This window comes from Macaca thibetana, chromosome 10, assembly GCF_024542745.1.
Source record: "Macaca thibetana thibetana isolate TM-01 chromosome 10, ASM2454274v1, whole genome shotgun sequence".
NCBI classification, from domain to species: Eukaryota; Metazoa; Chordata; class Mammalia; order Primates; family Cercopithecidae; genus Macaca; species Macaca thibetana.
The window spans coordinates 64,123,797-64,141,172 of record NC_065587.1 but is presented as its reverse complement, the minus strand read 5'-3'; the positions used below and the strand labels follow the sequence as shown (position 1 = coordinate 64,141,172).

The following is a 17,376-nucleotide window of genomic DNA, read 5'->3' as shown; positions in this document are numbered from 1 at the left end:
TTAGTAGAGATGGGGTTTCACCGTGTTAGCCAGGATGGTCTCGATCTCCTGACCTTGTGATCCGCCCGTCTTGGCCTCCCAAGGTGCTGGGATTACAGGCTTGAGCCACCATGCCCAACTAATTTTTGTATTTTTAGTAGAGGTTAGGTTTCACCATGTTGGCCAGGCTGGTGTTGAACTCCTGACCTTGAGATCCACCTGCCTTGGCGTCCCAAAGTGCTGGGATTGCAGGCGTGAGCCACCGTGCCCGGCCTGAACTGTTTTAAAATAGAAGTCTTGGCCGGGCGCGGTGGCTCAAGCCTGTAATCCCAGCACTTTGGGAGGCCGAAACGGGCGGATCATGAGGTCAGGAGATCGAGACCATCCTGGCTAACACGGTGAAACCCCGTCTCTACTAAAAAATACAAAAAACTAGCCAGGTGAAGTGGCGGGTGCCTGTAGTCCCAGCTACTGGGGAGGCTGAGGCAGGAGAATGGCGTGAACCCGAGAGGAGGAGCTTGCAGTGAGCTGAGATCCGGCCACTGCACTCCAGCCTGGGTGACAGAGCAAGACTCCGTCTCAAAAAAAAAAAAAAAAATAGAAGTCTTAAGATCAGACTTAGATTTTAGAAATATCACTGTAGTAGCAGTGATGAAGATTAGCAGCAGTGTAGTTAACTGGAGTCAGCCTTACCTCGGTTCAATTCCTTGTCCCAATACCTGGCTAGCTTTGGTATTTGGGAAACTTACTTTGTGAACCTGAGTTTTCTCATCCGTAAAATGGGAATAATGCTCATTACAAACCGAAGAGGTAGACACTAAATGGGCTGATATAGTTTTTTATATATATATATATATATCAGAATAGTATATATATCTTAGTATATACATACATATCTTAGAGTAGTATATATCTTAGAATAGTATGTGTATATGTGTGTGTGTGTGTGTGTATATATATATCTTAGAATAGTATTTGTCATAAAATAACCACTGAGAAGATGTCATCTCATGAGACAGTATTGATTTGGATCTGGGGAAGGTGTAGCTGGTGGCTTGGAGCTCTGTCAAGAGCTGTTGGAGTAATCAAGATTAGAACTGATGCAGGGCTGATACTGGGCATCCACTTGGCAATGGGCGAGACTTAGAAGCAGGTCCAACAAAATGGTGTCCAAGTGTAAGAGGGAGAAGGAGGTAAGGGAAGTGCCCATGTTTCTAGTTTGGCACACTTGCCAATCTTAAGGCCTTAAACTTTGATGGGGACAAAAGGAGAAGGAACTTGTAAGGGTAAGATGATTAGCTTAGTGAAATTGAGTAATATGCCAAAGGTCATACAACAGATACATTTTAGGTCCAACCCTGGCCCAGGCCCTTTCCATTGCTACTGGGAAAATCCACTGATTTAATCAACTCATTCTCAGTAGTTTGGAATGAGTAAACTCAACTCATGTTTGCTGTCTCTTTGCATTTTATTTTATTTTATTTTATTTTATTTATTTATTTTTTTTGAGGTGGAGTCTCGCTCTGTCGCCCAGGCTGGAGTGCAGTGGCGCGATCTCGGCTCACTGCAAGCTCCGCCTCCCGGGTTCCCGCCATTCTCCTGCCTCAGCCTCCCGAGTAGCTGGGACTACAGGCGCCGCCACCACGCCCGGCTAGTTTTTTTGTATTTTTAGTGGAGACGGGGTTTCATTGTGTTAGCCAGGATGGTCTCGATCTCCTGACCTCGTGATCCGCCCGTCTCGGCCTCCCAAAGTGCTGGGATTACAGGCTTGAGCCACCGCGCCCGGCCCCTCTTTTCATTCTTGCCTTCCCTTCCTTCCTTCCTTTATTTTTCTTCCTCCTTACCTCTTCTGCCTTTCCTCCCTCCTTCCCTACCTTGTCAAGTAAAAGGAACTAATTCCCTTTCTTCTAGTTTGACGTGGGAAGAGGTCCTACTTGAACCAATTTGTCACTTCCCTAGGACTAAAGATGTGCTCTTTATGCACTTTAATATATTGGATACTGTGTGTTAATTTTTAATAATATTGACTATAATTCTTTGTGTCTGATGTCTTTTTTGCTAGTATATCACCATTGCCATCACCAGTACCATTTAGAGTTTGCTGTGCTAAGCACTTGACATCCATTAGCTCACTTACTCTTCACAACGCTAGGAAATTGGGGCCGTTGATCCCATTTGATATCTGGGCAAACACGCCCAGTGATTTTTCTTGTTGTATCTCAGCCAACCATGACTGGAGCCACCATTGATCAAAATGTGAGTCTAAAACCTGTCTGTGCACCCATCCCTAGGCACTCCCTGGCCTTCCTCCAAGGCAGAACTTTGGCAGAAAGTCCTCTTGAAGGCTTCTTCCTGGGAGACCCAGGTATCACTGGACCAGCTAAAATTGTTTATGTTTTCCTGGGACAGCAGCAGGGGCTGCGGGAAGTCTCAACCTTCTAGGCTCAGGCTGTGTGTGGGAAAAGCTCGTTTCTGCCGGAGGCTCTTTGCCTCTAGTAGTTCCCTTTGCTTAGAAGTCACTTTCCTTAGATCATCACATGGCTGTCTCCTTCTTGTCACCTAGGTCTCTGCTTAGACCTCAGTTCCTCGCAGAGTCCTTTTCTTTCTTTTTCTTTACTTCTTTTCTTTCTTTTTTTTTTTTTAGACAGAGTCTTGGTTTGTCACCCAGACTGGAGTGTGGTGGCACGATCTTGGCTCACTGTAACCCCCACCTCCTGGGTTCAAGTAATTCTCCTGCCTCAGCCTCCTGAGTATCTGGGACTACAGGCGCCTGCCACCGTGCCTGGCTAATTTTTGTAGTTTTAGTAGAGACGGGGTTTCACCATATTGGCTAGGCTGGTCTCGAACTCGTGACCTCAGGTGATCCGCCCACCTCGGCCTCCCAAAGTGCTGGGATTACAGGTGTGAGCCACTGCACCCATCTTCGGAGAGTCCTTTCTAACAGCCGTATCTAAAATAGTCCTTTCCATGCTGCTGATTCACATTATTTTGTTGTTTTTCCCGCAATTACTTATCTCTGTCAGAAATGATCTTTATATGCTCGCGTGGCGCAGTGGCTCATGCCTGTAATCCCAGCACTTTGGGAGGCCAAGGTGGGCGGATCACCAGAGATCAGGAGTTCGAGACCAGCTTGGGTAACATGGTGAAACCCTGTCTCTACTAAAAATACAAAGATTAGCTGGGCATGGTGGCGCACGCCTGTAATCCCAGCTACTGGGGAGGCTGAGGCAGGAGGATTGCTTGAACCTGGGAGGCGGAGGTTGCAGAGAGCCGAGATCACACGTTGCACTCCAGGCTGGGCGACAAGAGCTGGACTCTGTCTCAAAAAAAAAAAAAAAAAAAAAAGGCCAGGCATGGTGGCTCACACCTGTAATCCCAGCACTTTGAGAGGCTGAGGTGGGTGGATCACCTGAGGTCGGGAGTTCGGGACCAGCCTGACCATCATGGAGAAACTCTGTCTCTTCTAAAAATACAAAAATTAGCCGGGCGTGGTGCTGCATGCCTGTAATCCCAGCTACCAGGAGGCTGAGGCAGGAGAATTGCTTGAACCCGGGAAGTGGAGGTTGCAGTGAGCCAAGATTGCGCCACTGCACTCCAGCCTGGGCAGCAAGAGTGAAACTCTGCCTAAAAAAAGAAAAAAAAAAAAATGACCATTATGTATGTGCTTATCTTGTTTCTTAGCTGCCTTCCTCACTAGAGAACGGGGTCTGGGGTGCCTTGTCCTCCCATTATCTATCTCCAGTACCTGGCACACAGCAGGCACTCAATGAATATTTCTTGAATGAAGGGGGCATAAAGATTTAAGCTGGTCTTTCATCTGAAGTGTCCCTCAATTTAAAGTGGTTGTATTGAGTTAAAAGGCACTGTCACCCTTTAATGGAGGTTGAATCCAAGCCTTGTGATAAGCACCATTAGATTATCCCAAAGCCTGTTCTATAGTTTCTGGTGATTGGCATTTTATTCCTTGAGAGTCCCAGAGATTTTTTTCCTCGAAAGTCCCAGAGTTTATTTCCCTCTACCCATGTCCCAGAGCTGATTCACTGAAAGGTCTTGTTCCATACCCATCTATCACTTTTAATTCTTTGTTGTTCCTCTTTTCCTTGAGCACAAAGGGATTGCTGAGGGCAAGACTTCCAGTTACCATAGCGACAGTACTCTTTTGCCTCTCCCAAAATAAAACCCAGAGTCTTTGTCAGTACATTAACTGTAAATGTGATATGAATTCAGAAAATGTGGGCGTGGTGGCTCACGCCTGTAATCTCAGCACTTTGGGAGGCTGAGGTGGGCGAATCACCTGAGGTCGTGAGTTTGAGACCAGCCTGGCCAACATGGCAGTATCCCGTCTCCACTAAAAATACAAAAATTAGCTGGACGTGGTGGTGCGCTCCTGTAATCCCAGCTACTTGGGAACGCTGAGGCAAGAGAATTGCTTGAACCCAGGAGGAGGAGGTTGCAGTGAGCTGAGATCACACCATTGCACTCCAGTCTGGGGACAGAGTGAGACTCCGTCTTAGAAAAAATAAAAATCTGGCCGGGCGCGGTGGCTCAAGCCTGTAATCCCAGCACTTTGGGAGGCCGAGACGGGCGGATCACGAGGTCAGGAGATCGAGACCATCCTGGCTGACACGGTGAAACCCCGTCTCTACTAAAAAAAATAGAAAAACTTAGCCGGGCGAGGTGGCGGGCGCCTGTAGTCCCAGCTACTCGGGAGGCTGAGGCAGGAGAATGGCGTAAACCCAGGAGGCGGAGCTTGCAGTGAGCTGAGATCCGGCCAGTGCACTCCAGCCTGGGCGACAGAGCGAGACTCCGTCTCAAAAAAAAAAAAAAAAAAAAAAAAAAAGGAAAAATCTACTACCATTTATTGAGTACCTACTTTATTTATTTATTTATGTATTTATTTATTTATTTTTGAGACAAATCTCACTCTGATGCCTGGGCTGGAGTGCAGTGGCACCATCTTGGCTCACTGCAACCTTCATCTCTGGGTTCAAGCAATTCTTCTGCCTCACCCTCGAGTGCTGGGATTATAGGTGTGTGCCATGACGTCTGGCTAATTTTTGTATTTTTTTAGTAGAGACAGGGTTTCACCACATTGGCCAGGCTGGTCTCGAATTCCTGACCTCAAGTGATCTGCCCACTTTGCCCTTCCAAAGTGCTGGGATTACAGGTGTAAGCCACTGCACCCAGCTGACTACCTAGTTTGTGTTAGACATTTTAATAGGGGTTTTGCAGACCTTTCTCATTTAATTCTCGTAGCACCCACGATAGGGGCCACTATCCCCATATCATAAGTGAAGAAACAGAGTTCAACAGTGTACCTTGTAAATAAACTTGGGGTAAGAATCTGAATTCAGGAGCTACTGGGCTGAGGTTCGGATGCTAGCTTAGCTCCTTACTATATTAGTATCCTTAACTTTCTTTTTCCTCATTTTTATAATGGGGATTAATATAGTACTTCTGTGATTTTTGTAAGGATTAAATTAGTTAATATATGTAAGGTTAGTTATTATAATTTTTTTTTTTTTTTTGAGACAGAGTTTCACTGTGTTGCCTGGGTGGAGTGTAGTCGTGCGATCTCAGCTCACTGCAACCTCCACCTCTCGGGTTCAAGCGATTGTTCTGCCTCAGCCTCCTGAGTAGCTGGGATTACAGGCACACACCACCATGCCCAGCTAATTTTTGTATTTTTTAGTAGAGATGGGTTTCACTATGTTTACCTGGATGGTCTCGATCTCTTGACCTCATGATCTGCCCGCCTTGGCCTCCCAAAGTGCTGGAATTGCAGGCGTGAGCCACCGTGCCCGGACTATAAATTTTTTTTTTATGTGGGTCTCGTTAGTTTGCATAAGGGTATTTTATATCTACTCTCTTTTTGTAAGGTTAGTTTACGTCTTTATCATAGTAGTAGCTTAATAGCATTCTTTATTTAATTTATTAGGTATCTGTTGAGTTTATAATGTAGTACTACTGTATTGAATTTTGATTAAATATTCTCTTGTTTTTTAATGGATGAACTACATCCAGCTTCCCCAGAATCTTATGTAAAGAGCTATTGGTTTTTCTCATTTTCACAAATGATTTATTTTTATCCTGGACTGTATTCTTTAGCTTGAAATGGCTGAATGAGTCTAAGAGTATAAGCAGTTCCACAGCTTGTTCTTTGTTCTTTGCTTCTAGATTGAGGTATAAAAAGATGGCCATGGTCAGGACCCCAGGAGGTGTTCTAGTGTACCTGTTTCCCCGCATCTGGACCAGTGTTAGGTTTTGTCTTTTCTAAAAAATTAAGTATTTCTGCTTGTTATATAATGGTGTGATAATTCTGACACAACATTTGAAAAGCACCCAGTTGCTTTATCTTCCTGTATTCAAGTTATGTTTATATCTGAAGACATGAATATAAGCATCGCAACGACTTTGGTCAGAGAAAGAGGAAGGACCTTTGAGAAGCAGTTTTTCTACTTCTGTAGACATCCTGTTACTTTTGATAAGAGGAAATTGTGCCTCAGAGGACCTTGAAATTTGCTAGCACCTCTGCATGTCAGTTTCCTCCCTGTAACTTAATTTTACTTCTATACCATGGTAACATTACATTAGTCCCAATTATGTCATCTGGCAGTTGTGAAGATCCAGTAAATAGTAAAATAGTGTAAGAATTAAGTTCTTGCATTTAAAAAATTTGCAGTTTTTTTTCTTTTTGTATTTTTTGTAGGGATGAGATTTCACCAAGTTGCCCAGGCTGGTCTTGAACTCCTAGACTCAAGCTGTCTGCCCCTTGGCCTCCCAAAATGCTGGGATTACAGGCATGAGCCTGTACTCAGCCTCCCAAAGTGCTGGGATTATAGGCGTGAGCCAGTGTACCTGGTGAAAAATTTGCATATTTAAATAACATTTAAAAAACGGGCTGGGCGTGGTGGTTTATGCCTGTAATCCCAGCACTTTGGGAGGCCAAGGTGGGTGGATCATTTGAGGTCAGGAGTTCAAGACCAGCCTGGCCAACATGGTGAAACCCTATCTCTACTAAAAATACAAAAAGTAGCTGGGCAGTAGTGGCTTATGTCTGTAATCGTAGCTACTCAGGAGGCTGAGGCAGGAGAATTGCTTGAGCCTAGGAGGCGAAGGTTACGGTGAGCTGAGATCGCGCCACTGCATTCCAGTCTGGGTGACAGTGAGACCCTATCTCAAAAAAACGAAAAATGAAGAAACATAAAGAAGCAACCCCACCACCAGAATAAAATAAAATCATACCATCTAGGTAATTCCTGCTGACAATTACTTCTTTGGAATTTTTTTTTTTTTTTTTTTTTTTTTCAGATGGAATCTTGCTCTGTCACCCAGACTGGAGTGCAGTGGCATGATGTCAGCTCACTGCAGCCTCCACCTCCTGGGTTCAAGTGATTCTCCTGCCTCAGCCTCCTGAGTAGCTGGGATTACAGGCATGTGCCACCACGCCAGGCTAATTTTTGTATTTTTAGAAGAGATGGGGTTTCACCGTGTTGCCCTGGCTGGTCTTGAACACCTGACCTCAGGTGATCCACCTGCCTCGGTCTCTCAAAGTGCTGGGATTACAGGTGTGAGCCACCGCACTTGGCCTTTTTTTTTTTTTTTTTTTTTTTTTGAGACAGGTCTGGCTTTGTTGCCCCGGCTAGAGTGCTGTGGTACAATCTCCGCTCACTGCGACCTCTTCCTCCTGGGCTCAAACCATCCTCCTACCTTAGCCTCCCAAGTAGTTGGGACTACAGACACATACTACCATGCCTGGCTAATTTGTTTGTATTTTTTGTAGAGATGGGATTTCACCATGTTGTCCAGGCTGATCTTGAACTCCTGAGCTCAAGCAATCCACCTACCATATCCTCCCAAAGTGCTGGGATTACAGGCGTGAGCCAGTGTGCCTGGCCCATTTTTCCTTTTAATAGCTGTAGTGGCATGATGTAGCTTATTGCAGCCTCAAACTCCTGGGCTCAAGCAATCCTCCCACCTCAGCCTCCTGAGTGGCTGAGACACAGTCCTCTTTTGATGTATGTTTTGGTTGCAGAAATTTCAAAGCTCTATTGATTATTGTTATGGATAATCTGATAGGCTTTGAGGGTATGTCTTCATTATGAGTTACTGGCCATGGGATTGTTGGGCAGAGATTATGTTTTTGTAAGTGGTGCCAAATTGCCTCTAGAAAGCTTTTCTAGTTAATGCTTTGGATAGAAGCATTTGAGCATGGTCTCTTCTCCTCATCCCTGTTAACACTACCTTTAAATTTTTGCCAATTTGAGAAGTGAAATTTTGTTATTTTAATTTGCATTTCCTTTAATTTAGGGTGATGTTATGTGTATATATTATCACGTGTTCATTAGACCTTTGTATCTGTACTCGACCTCCAAATATGCCATTTCTTACAGTTTGCGCATTTTGTTTTGTTTTGTTTTTTTGAGACGAAGTCTCGCTCTTGTTGCCCAGGCTGGAGGGCAATGGTGCAATCTTTGCTCACCGCAACCTCCGCCTCCCGGGTTCAAGCAATTCTCCTGCTTCAGCCTCCCTAGTAGCTGGGATTACAGGTGTGTGCCACCACGCCTGGCTAATTTTATATTTTTAGTAGAGACGGGGTTTCTCCATGTTGGTCAGGCTGGTCTTGAACTCCCGACCTCAGGTGATCCACCCGCCTTGGCCTCCCAAAGTGCTGGGATTACAGGTGTGAGCCATCGCACCTGGCCCACTTTGCACATTTTAAAGTAAGTTGTGACCAGGCACGGTGGCTCACGCCTGTAATCCCAGCACTTTGGGAGGCCGAGGCGGGTGGATCACCTAAGGTCGGGAGTTCAAGACCAGCCTGACCAACATGGAGAAACCCCGTCTCTATTAAAAATGCAAAATTAGCCGGGCATGGTGGCACACACCTGTAATCCCAGCTACTTGGGAGGCTGAGGCAGGAGAATCGCTTGAACCCAGTAGGCGGAGGTTGCAGTGAGCCGAGATCATGCCATTGCACTCCAGCATGGGCGACAGAGCAAGTCTCCGTCTCAAAAAAAAAAAAAAAAGAGTAAGTTGTTTGAACTTTTTTGTCCTTGGTTTGTACGCACTCTTTGTTAATAATGGAAGTTAGCTCTTTGTCATACGAGTTGCAGTTATTTTCTTCCAGTTTGTCATTTGTGAAAGTGCCCTTTAAACTGTGCTGCACAGTGTGCATTTAAAGCTTTCATTATCGTTGATGCAGGGGACACTGATCGAATACTGTATTTAAGGAAATAAACTAGGCCCTGTGTCTCCTGTGTAGCAGTGAGTTCCCATTGTAGGGAAATTTGAATGTAAAGGAGTAATTTGAAATCCTGCCAAGGTCTTTTAAAATGGAATCCTATGTGAATACAGATTGCATGAGTTTTTAAAATTCTCTCCATGTCCATATTGAACATGTTCCCTTTTTCTCTTTTTCTGGAAGCTGGTGATTTTTGGAAGAAAAAGCTAAGGCCCTGAAGAGAAGTTAAAAGCTACAGAATCTTAGTCCTATTGCATCTTCAGAAAAATTGTGTTAGAAACTAAATGAAGGAAGTAAAAATGTACTACTTATGTAATTTTTTTGAAATTCCTGCTTCTCTATTGAACTCTTTTTTATTCTTTAGTAGATGTTGTCAATTTAAATAGATACTTTCAGATGATTTCCCCTCTGCCCCTCCCTTCACCCTTTGCTAGAACTCATTCATGCCTTCTTAGTGTTTGAGTTTGTCTTGCTGGGTGGACTAGAGCTGGGACTGAGTTGTATTCCTAATTTTCAGCATTTCCAGCATAGTGACTTACTGATAATACTTGTTGGTGGTTTGTTGGGTGAATTAATGTGAATTTAAAAACAAACTCTGCCACCTCAGAGGGGTGAAGGGGAAATTGGTAATGGGATGGGAAAGCCAGATTAGTTTTCTGTTCTGTGTGATACCAGAGAGTGAAACTTCAAACACATGGGTCAGAGTTACAATGAAACAGGTTTTAGTTCATAAATAGCAGGAATTCTGAGGATTCAGCCTGAAGAGGAATTGGTTTTATTGAGATTTTGGGAATAATTTGCTCATCTTCATTCATTCACTGCCTCCCTCCCTCCTACATTTTAATGGAAGGCCTCCTGGGGTGCCTGGGGGACAGTAATGTGGTAGAAACAATTAATTCAGAAGTCAGGCCAACCTTGGCTTTTGTTCTGGGGCCTGTCACTTAGCACTTGAACTTTTTTTTTTTTTTTTTTTTTTTTTTTTTTTTTTTTTGAGACGGAGTCTCGCTCTGTCGCCCAGGCTGGAGTGCAGTGGCGCGATCTCGGCTCACTACAAGCTCCGCCTCCCGGGTTCACGCCATTCTCCTGCCTCAGCCTCCCGAGTAGCTGGGACTACAGGCGCCCACAACCGCGCCCGGCTAATTTTTTGTATTTTTAGTAGAGACGGGGTTTCACCGTGGTCTCAATCTCCTGACCTTGTGATCCGCCCGCCTCGGCCTCCCAAAGTGCTGGGATTACAGGCGTGAGCCACCGCGCCCGGCCAGCACTTGAACTTTAACCAAGTTACTTTAAACCGAATTTCCTCATTTGTGCTAACATAGTTATTTACAGCTACTAACTGTGTAGTTCTTACTTTGTGCCGGTCCTGAGCTCTTTAAATGGATTATATATTTTAATCCTCACATCCACTGCTTGGAGATAGATATTATTATTATCACCATCCCTATTTTACAGAGAGGAAAATAATTTACACAAATTCATTCAGCTAATAAGGGGTTAAATAATTTATATAAATTCATTCAGTTAATGATTTTATTAACTGAATGATTTTATTAACTGGGGATTCAAGGCCAAGCATTTAACCCCATTACATTAAATTCCGTTACTTTGGTAAAATAAGACTGTTAGCCTACACAGAGCCTGACAAATAATAGCTCAGTGAGTATTAAGTTTCATCCTGCCTTTCTTGTTGGGCATCACCTTTTTATATAATCTGGGAGGGGAAATTAATAATCAGAATATTGCTTGGTATTAATTAAGTCAGAGAACAAGATAATTTGACGTGGTATTTCAGGCAAGCCAAAATGAAGACCTTTCTACTGATTGGATTATACCTGTATGTCAGTTTTTTTTTTTTTTTTTTTTTTTTTTGAGACAGTCTTGCTCTGTCACCCAGGCAGGAGTGCAGTGACATGATCTCGGTTCACTGAAACCCCCACCTCCTGGGTTCAAGCAATTCTCATGCCTCAGCCTCCTGAGTATCTGGGATTACAGGCATGCACCACCACGCCTGGCTAATTTTTGTAATTTTAATAGAGACAGGATTTTACCATGTTGGCCAGGCTGGTCTGGCTGGTCTGGAACTCCTGACCTCGAGTGATCAGCCGCCTCGGCCTCCCAAAGTTCTGGCGTGAGCTACCATGCCTGGCCATGTGTATGTCAGATTTGATATCTCATTTTCTTAGGGAATGTTTGGTAAAGGCTGTCAAACCTCTGACACTTCTTTCCTAGGGTCCAAATAGTTAGAACCTCTTGCCAACACAGCTTTTCAGCTTAAGTTTCAACTTCCTTAATTACAGCTGTCAACCATTTCTGCCTTGGTTTGCTTTGCTTTATGTGTTTCCCAGTATCAGCCCTTCGGAATTTGTTTTTGTTTTTGTTTTGTTTTGTTTTGTTTTTTTAGACGGAGTCTTACTCTGTTGCCAGGCTGGAATGCAGTGGCACGATCTCGGCTCACTGCAACCTCTGCCTCCCAGGTTCAAGCGATTATCTTGCCTCAGCCTCCTGAGTAGCTGGGACTATAGGGACGTGCCACCACGCCCAGCTAAATTTTGTATTTTTAGTAGAGACAGGGTTTCACCATGTGAGCTAGGATTGTCTCGATCTCTTGACCTTGTGATCCTCCCTCCTCGGCCTCCCAAAGTTCTGGGATTACAGGCATGAGTCACTGTGCCCGGCCTGGAATGGGTTGTTTAATAGATAGCTTATTGTCCTTCACATGTATAATCCCTCACATTATGCACTTATGAAAAATTTTCATTGTGAAAAACTAAAATTTAGGAAATTAAGAAAAAAGGAACAATCACCAATAACCTATAACTTATTTTTTTCTTCCGGTCTTTACAAAAAGAATCAGTGGCTGGGTACCATGGCTCATGTCTCTAATTCCAGCACTTTGGGAGGCCGAGTCAGGAGGATCACTTGAACCTGGGAGTTTGAGACCAGCCCAGACAAACATAACAAGACCATGTCTCTACCAAAGAACAAATTAGCTGGGTGTGGTGGCTTGCACCTGTAGTCCCAGGTGCTTGGGAGGCTGAGTAGGCAGGATCACATGAGCCGAGGAAGTCGAGGCTACAGTGATCCAGGTTTGTGCCACTGTAGACCAGCCTGAGTGGCAGAGTGAGCAAGACCTTGTCTCCAAAAAAAAAAAAAAAATAATAATAATAATAATTAATGACTTTCTTTTTTCCTTTTTTTTTTTTTTTTTTTTTTTGAGACGGAGTCTCGCTCTGTCGCCCAGGCTGGAGTGCAGTGGCCGGATCTCAGCTCACTGCAAGCTCCGCCTCCCGGGTTTACGCCATTCGCCTGCCTCAGCCTCCCGAGTAGCTGGGACTACAGGCGCCCGCCACCGCGCCCGGCTAAGTTTTTTTTGTATTTTTTAGTAGAGACGGGGTTTCACTGTGTCAGCCAGGATGGTCTCGATCTCCTGACCTCGTGATCCGCCCGTCTCGGCCTCCCAAAGTGCTGGGATTACAGGCTTGAGCCACCGCGCCCGGCCTTTTTTTCCTTTTTTTTTTGAGACACAGTTTCACTCTTGTTGCCCAGGCTGGAGTTTAATGGCGCGATCTTGGCTCACTGGAACCTCCACCTCCTGGGTTCAAGTGATTCTCCTGCCTCAGCCTCCCGAGTAGCTGGAATTACTGGCATGCACCACCACACCTGGCTAATTTTGTATTTTTAGTAGAGGCAGGATTTCTCCATGTTGGTTAGGCTGATCTCAAACTCCTGACCTCAGGTGATCCAGCAGCCTCAGCCTCCCAAAGTTCTGGGATTATAGGAATGAGCCACCACGCCTGGCCTTTTTTTTTTTTTTTAAAGAGACAGGTTCTTGCTCTGTCACTCAGGCTGGAGTACAATGGCAGAATCATAGCTCACTGCAGTCTTGACCTTCTGGGCTCAAGCGATCCTCCTGCCTCAGCCTTTTCAGTAGCTGGGATTATAAGCCTAAACCACCTCATCTGGCTGTGTATGAGTTGTAATGTGAGCTCCATGTGGTACAATTTTACATCCTGCCTTTTTATGTAATATATTGCAAGCAAATCTTCATAAAATATGCTGCTATTACACGTTAGATATGAGTATCGCTTCTGTTATTTTTTTCCATATTCATTTATTGCAAAGAAAATGTTCCTGGTAGGAGGCAGGCATTGCTGTGGCAGTGCTCTGGCATTGCTTGGGCAGTGTGGGCTGTCAAAAGCCAATGTATCGGGCTGGATGCAGTGGCTTGTGCCTGTAATCCTGTAATCCCAGTACTTTGGGAGGCCCAGGCAGGAGGATTGCTTGACCCAGGAGTTTGAGACTAGCCTGGGTAACGTAGATGCTGTCTCTGCAAAAAAAAAAAAAAAAAAAACAAAAAAAAACCTGGGTGTGCTGATGCATGCTTTTGATTCCAGCTACTCAAGAGGCTGAGGCAGGAGTATCGCATGAGCCCAGGAGTTTGAGGCTATAGGGAGCTATGATAGCGCCACTGCATTCCAGCCTGGACAACAAAATTAGACCCTGTCTAAAAAAATTTTTAAAAAGTCCAGAGTTTAGTGGGAGGAAGGAGTTAGGCTGGAGTTAGTCCTGTAGAGAGGTGGTCTGTTCAAGTGCCCTTAGAGCTCAGAGTGGCTGCATGTCCATCAGAACCACCACTAGCTCCTCTGATAGCATTCAGGACTCTGCAGATTAGTAGATTAATTACCTCAGTGATGCCAAGAAGTGTTCTTCTTTTTTTTTTTTTTTCTTTTTCGAGACGGAGTCTTGCTCTGTCACCTAGGCTGGAGTACAGTGGCGTGATCTCAGCTTATTCCAACCTCTGCCTCCCGGGTTCAAGCTATTCTCCTGCCTCAGCCTCCCAAGTAGCTGGAATTACAGGCACCCACCACCGCACCCGGCTAATTTTGTATTTTTAGTGGAGATGGGGTTTCACTATGTTGGCCAGGCTGGTCTCGAACTCCTGACCCCGTGATCCGCCCGCCTCGGGCTCCCAAAGTGTTGGGATTACAGGCTTGAACCACCGCACCTGGCTAGAAGTGTTCTTTTATGGGGGCCACTTTTCTTGTAAATAGCCTAATCCAGTACACCGTTTTTCCCCTCAAAAGGAAATTGGCTTTACTGTTTGGTTCTCTGATCATAAATATACATTTTATTCTTTAGAGCACAAGTACACAAGACAGGATTGAGAAAGGAGAGATTCAAATTGTGACTTCAGATTCAAAGGCAATTAAAGGAATTAAACGATAATATTTTGTACTGTTTAATTGTTTTATGATAAAATCTGGGTAAAACTTATAGAAAAATACAGATGATCAGAAGGGACTCAAGAAGTAGGAAATATAGCTGGGCATGGTGGCAGGTGCCTGTAATCCCAGCTACTTGGGAGGCTGAGGCAGGAGAATCACTTAAACCCGAGAAGTGGAGGTTGCAGTGAGCCGAAATCGTGCCATTGCACTCTAGCCTGGGCGACAAGAGCGAGACTCCTTCTCAAAAAAACAAACCAACAAACAAAAAAAGAAGTGGAAATATACATAGATCAAAGAAAGTATAAACAATTCCGGGCACAGTGGCTCATGCCTGTAATACCATCACTTTGGGAGGCTTATGTGGGCGGATCACTTGAGGTCAGGTGTTTGAGACCAGCCTGGCCAACATGGTGAAACCCCATCTCTGCTAAAAATACAAAAATAAGCTGGGCGGGGTGGCGTGCACCTATAGTCCCAGCTACTCAGGAAGCCAAGGCTCCAGAATTGCTTGAACCTGGGAGGCAGAGGATGCAGTGAGCCACCACATGGCACCACCACATTCAGCCTGGGTGACAGAGTATGACTCCGTCTCAAAAAAAAAAAAAAAAAAAAAAGAAAATATAAACAGACCTTGTACAGCCTTCCAAAAGGAGGACCAAGTATTAGTATCTCAGCTTTTGTTTGCTTCCTTTGTTTTTAATTTTTTTGTTTTTAAGAGGCGAAGGTTTGCTGTGTTTCCCAGGCTGGTCTCGAACTCCCGGGCTCAAAGAAACAACCTGGCTCTGCCTTGCAAGTAGCTGGGACTATAGGCATACATTACTGTGACTGGCGTTTGTTTGCTTCTTTTGTAACTCTTAAATTTCATTGCAATTACAGTTTGCAGTTATTTTATTCATCAGCTTACTGGCTAAATTTTTGTGTTTCCCTGGTAGACTGAAGGGTTCTTGAGGGCAGGAACTGTGTCTCTTTTGGTCTTGACTGTTTCTTAAATAGTCACTGAGCAAATATTTGTTGAATAATGCATCAGCAGATGACTGAATTTAACTGCGAAAGCAGTTGTTTTTTTGTAGTTCTAAGGGGTGGCCCTTGTAGGTGAGTCTTTGGTAAGCAGTGTTGAGGGAGGGTCTTCTCAGTTCCGGAAACTACAGGAAGCTGCACGATGGAGGAGTAGGAACCAGTGGAAGGCACACCTGTGTTAGAATGAGGGCACCAACAGGGTTTCATGGAGCTTTGTGTTTTGAATAATGTCTGTTTGTGTTTTATGTGTAGTGAATGATGCTACACTCTGGGCAGACTTTGCCTAAGTTTCATAAATATTTAATTGGCTTTTTCAGGAGAATAAAGGCAGCCCCGTTGATGACTGAAAATGACAAAGCATCCACCTAACAGACGAGGAATCAGCTTTGAAGTGGGAGCCCAGTTGGAAGCCCGGGACCGTTTAAAAAACTGGTACTTTTACATTTTTCTGTTAATTAAAGCCCTTCAGTAAAGGATTTTTGCCAGCACTGATAGAGTGGTAGCTTAGGCTTTTTTTGTGGTGTTTTTCTACTCCCTGACTCTTGGAAGATGGGAGGAAACTTCAGTCTTTTCTCTTTGGTGTAGGGATCCTGGTGTCAGGGTGACTGTCCTGTAATCTCCTGTTCATATTTGTTTCCCCCTTTTGCCTGTTCATCTGAAAGAGTTCTGGGAAAAAGAAGCATGAATGGCCACAGGGAAGGGAAGGGTTAATAGTGGCAGCTCTCTTGCTCTTGGCTGCCTGTCTGAAAAAAGAGGAGAGAAAGATCAGGGATGGAATAGTGAAGAAAAAGGGGTTTGATTGGAGCAGCTCATGTGTTGTGAACACCCCATCCTGTTTCTGGGTATGATGACTGTATGTTGAAATAGAGTCATCACATAAGGGCCCACTGTCAGGGTGATTAGGTTCAGAAGCTGAGGCGTTATAGTCCCAACTGTGTCATTGACTTGTGACCTCTGGCTGGTAATTAGCTGCTTTGTGCATTGGCTTATCTATAAATGTGGGTATTGGTAATATTGACCTCATAGGGTTATTCTGAGAATCAAATGATGGAATATTTAGGGAAAGACTTTATAGACTGTGAAGTGATTGTTGTGGTTGAGGGCATCCTAGAATTTGGTCTTTTGTTGGTGCTCAATGTGAGGGGTGTTTTCAGAACCTATACCTCTCTAAGGGGTTTTTTTTTTTTTTGAGACGGAGTCTCACTCTGTCACCAGGCAGATCTTGGCTCACTGCAACCTCTGCCTCTCAGGTTCAAGCATTTCTCATGCTTATGCCTGCTGAGTAGTTGGTATTGCAGATGTGTGCCATCATGCCTTGCTGGTTCCTTTTTGAGTTAAAGAAGGAAGAGTTTAACCCTTTTTGAGATTCTTTCAAAATAGATTGACCAGCTCTTCAGGTGTAGGAAGATAAGACAGGAGAAGAGAGGAATGGAAGCAGTTGGTGCAGAAAACTGTCTTTGCTATGAGAATTAGGTACACTTGGCCGGGCATGGTGGCTCACGCCTGTAATCTCAGCACTTTGGGAGGCTGAGGTGGGCGAATCATGAGATCAGGAGTTCAAGACCAGCCTGGCCAACATAGGGAAACCCTGTCTTTACTAAAAATATAAAAATTAGCCGGGCATGGTGGCGTACGCATGTAGTCCTAGCTACTTGGGAGGCTGAAGCAGGAGAATCACTTGAACCTGGGAGGTGGAGGCTGCAGTGCGCCAAGATCACGCCACTGCACTCTAGCCTAGGTGACTGAGTGAGACTCCATCTCGAAAAAAAGAAAAAATATATTTTTTTATTATTGAAAGTGTAGTTAGGTACACTTTTAACACAGTTGTTTTTGGGCTATTTTTTTTTTGTTCGAGACAAGAGTCTTGCTCTTTCATTCAGGCTGGAGTGCAGTGGTGTGATCTCGGCTCAC

The 17,376-nt window shown here is 44.5% G+C and overlaps 1 protein-coding gene across 2 annotated transcripts in view; it reads left to right on the top strand.

Moving 5' to 3' along the window:
• PHF20 (PHD finger protein 20) overlaps positions 1 to 17,376 on the top strand; it is a 187,682-nt gene that overhangs the window by 20,758 nt on the left and 149,548 nt on the right. For both annotated transcript variants that reach the window (XM_050807023.1, XM_050807022.1), the window contains exon 2: positions 15,783 to 15,897. In XM_050807023.1, the coding sequence (XP_050662980.1) occupies positions 15,815 to 15,897 (83 nt within the window). In that variant the 5' untranslated portion in view covers positions 15,783 to 15,814. The remainder of the gene's footprint in view (positions 1 to 15,782; positions 15,898 to 17,376) is intronic.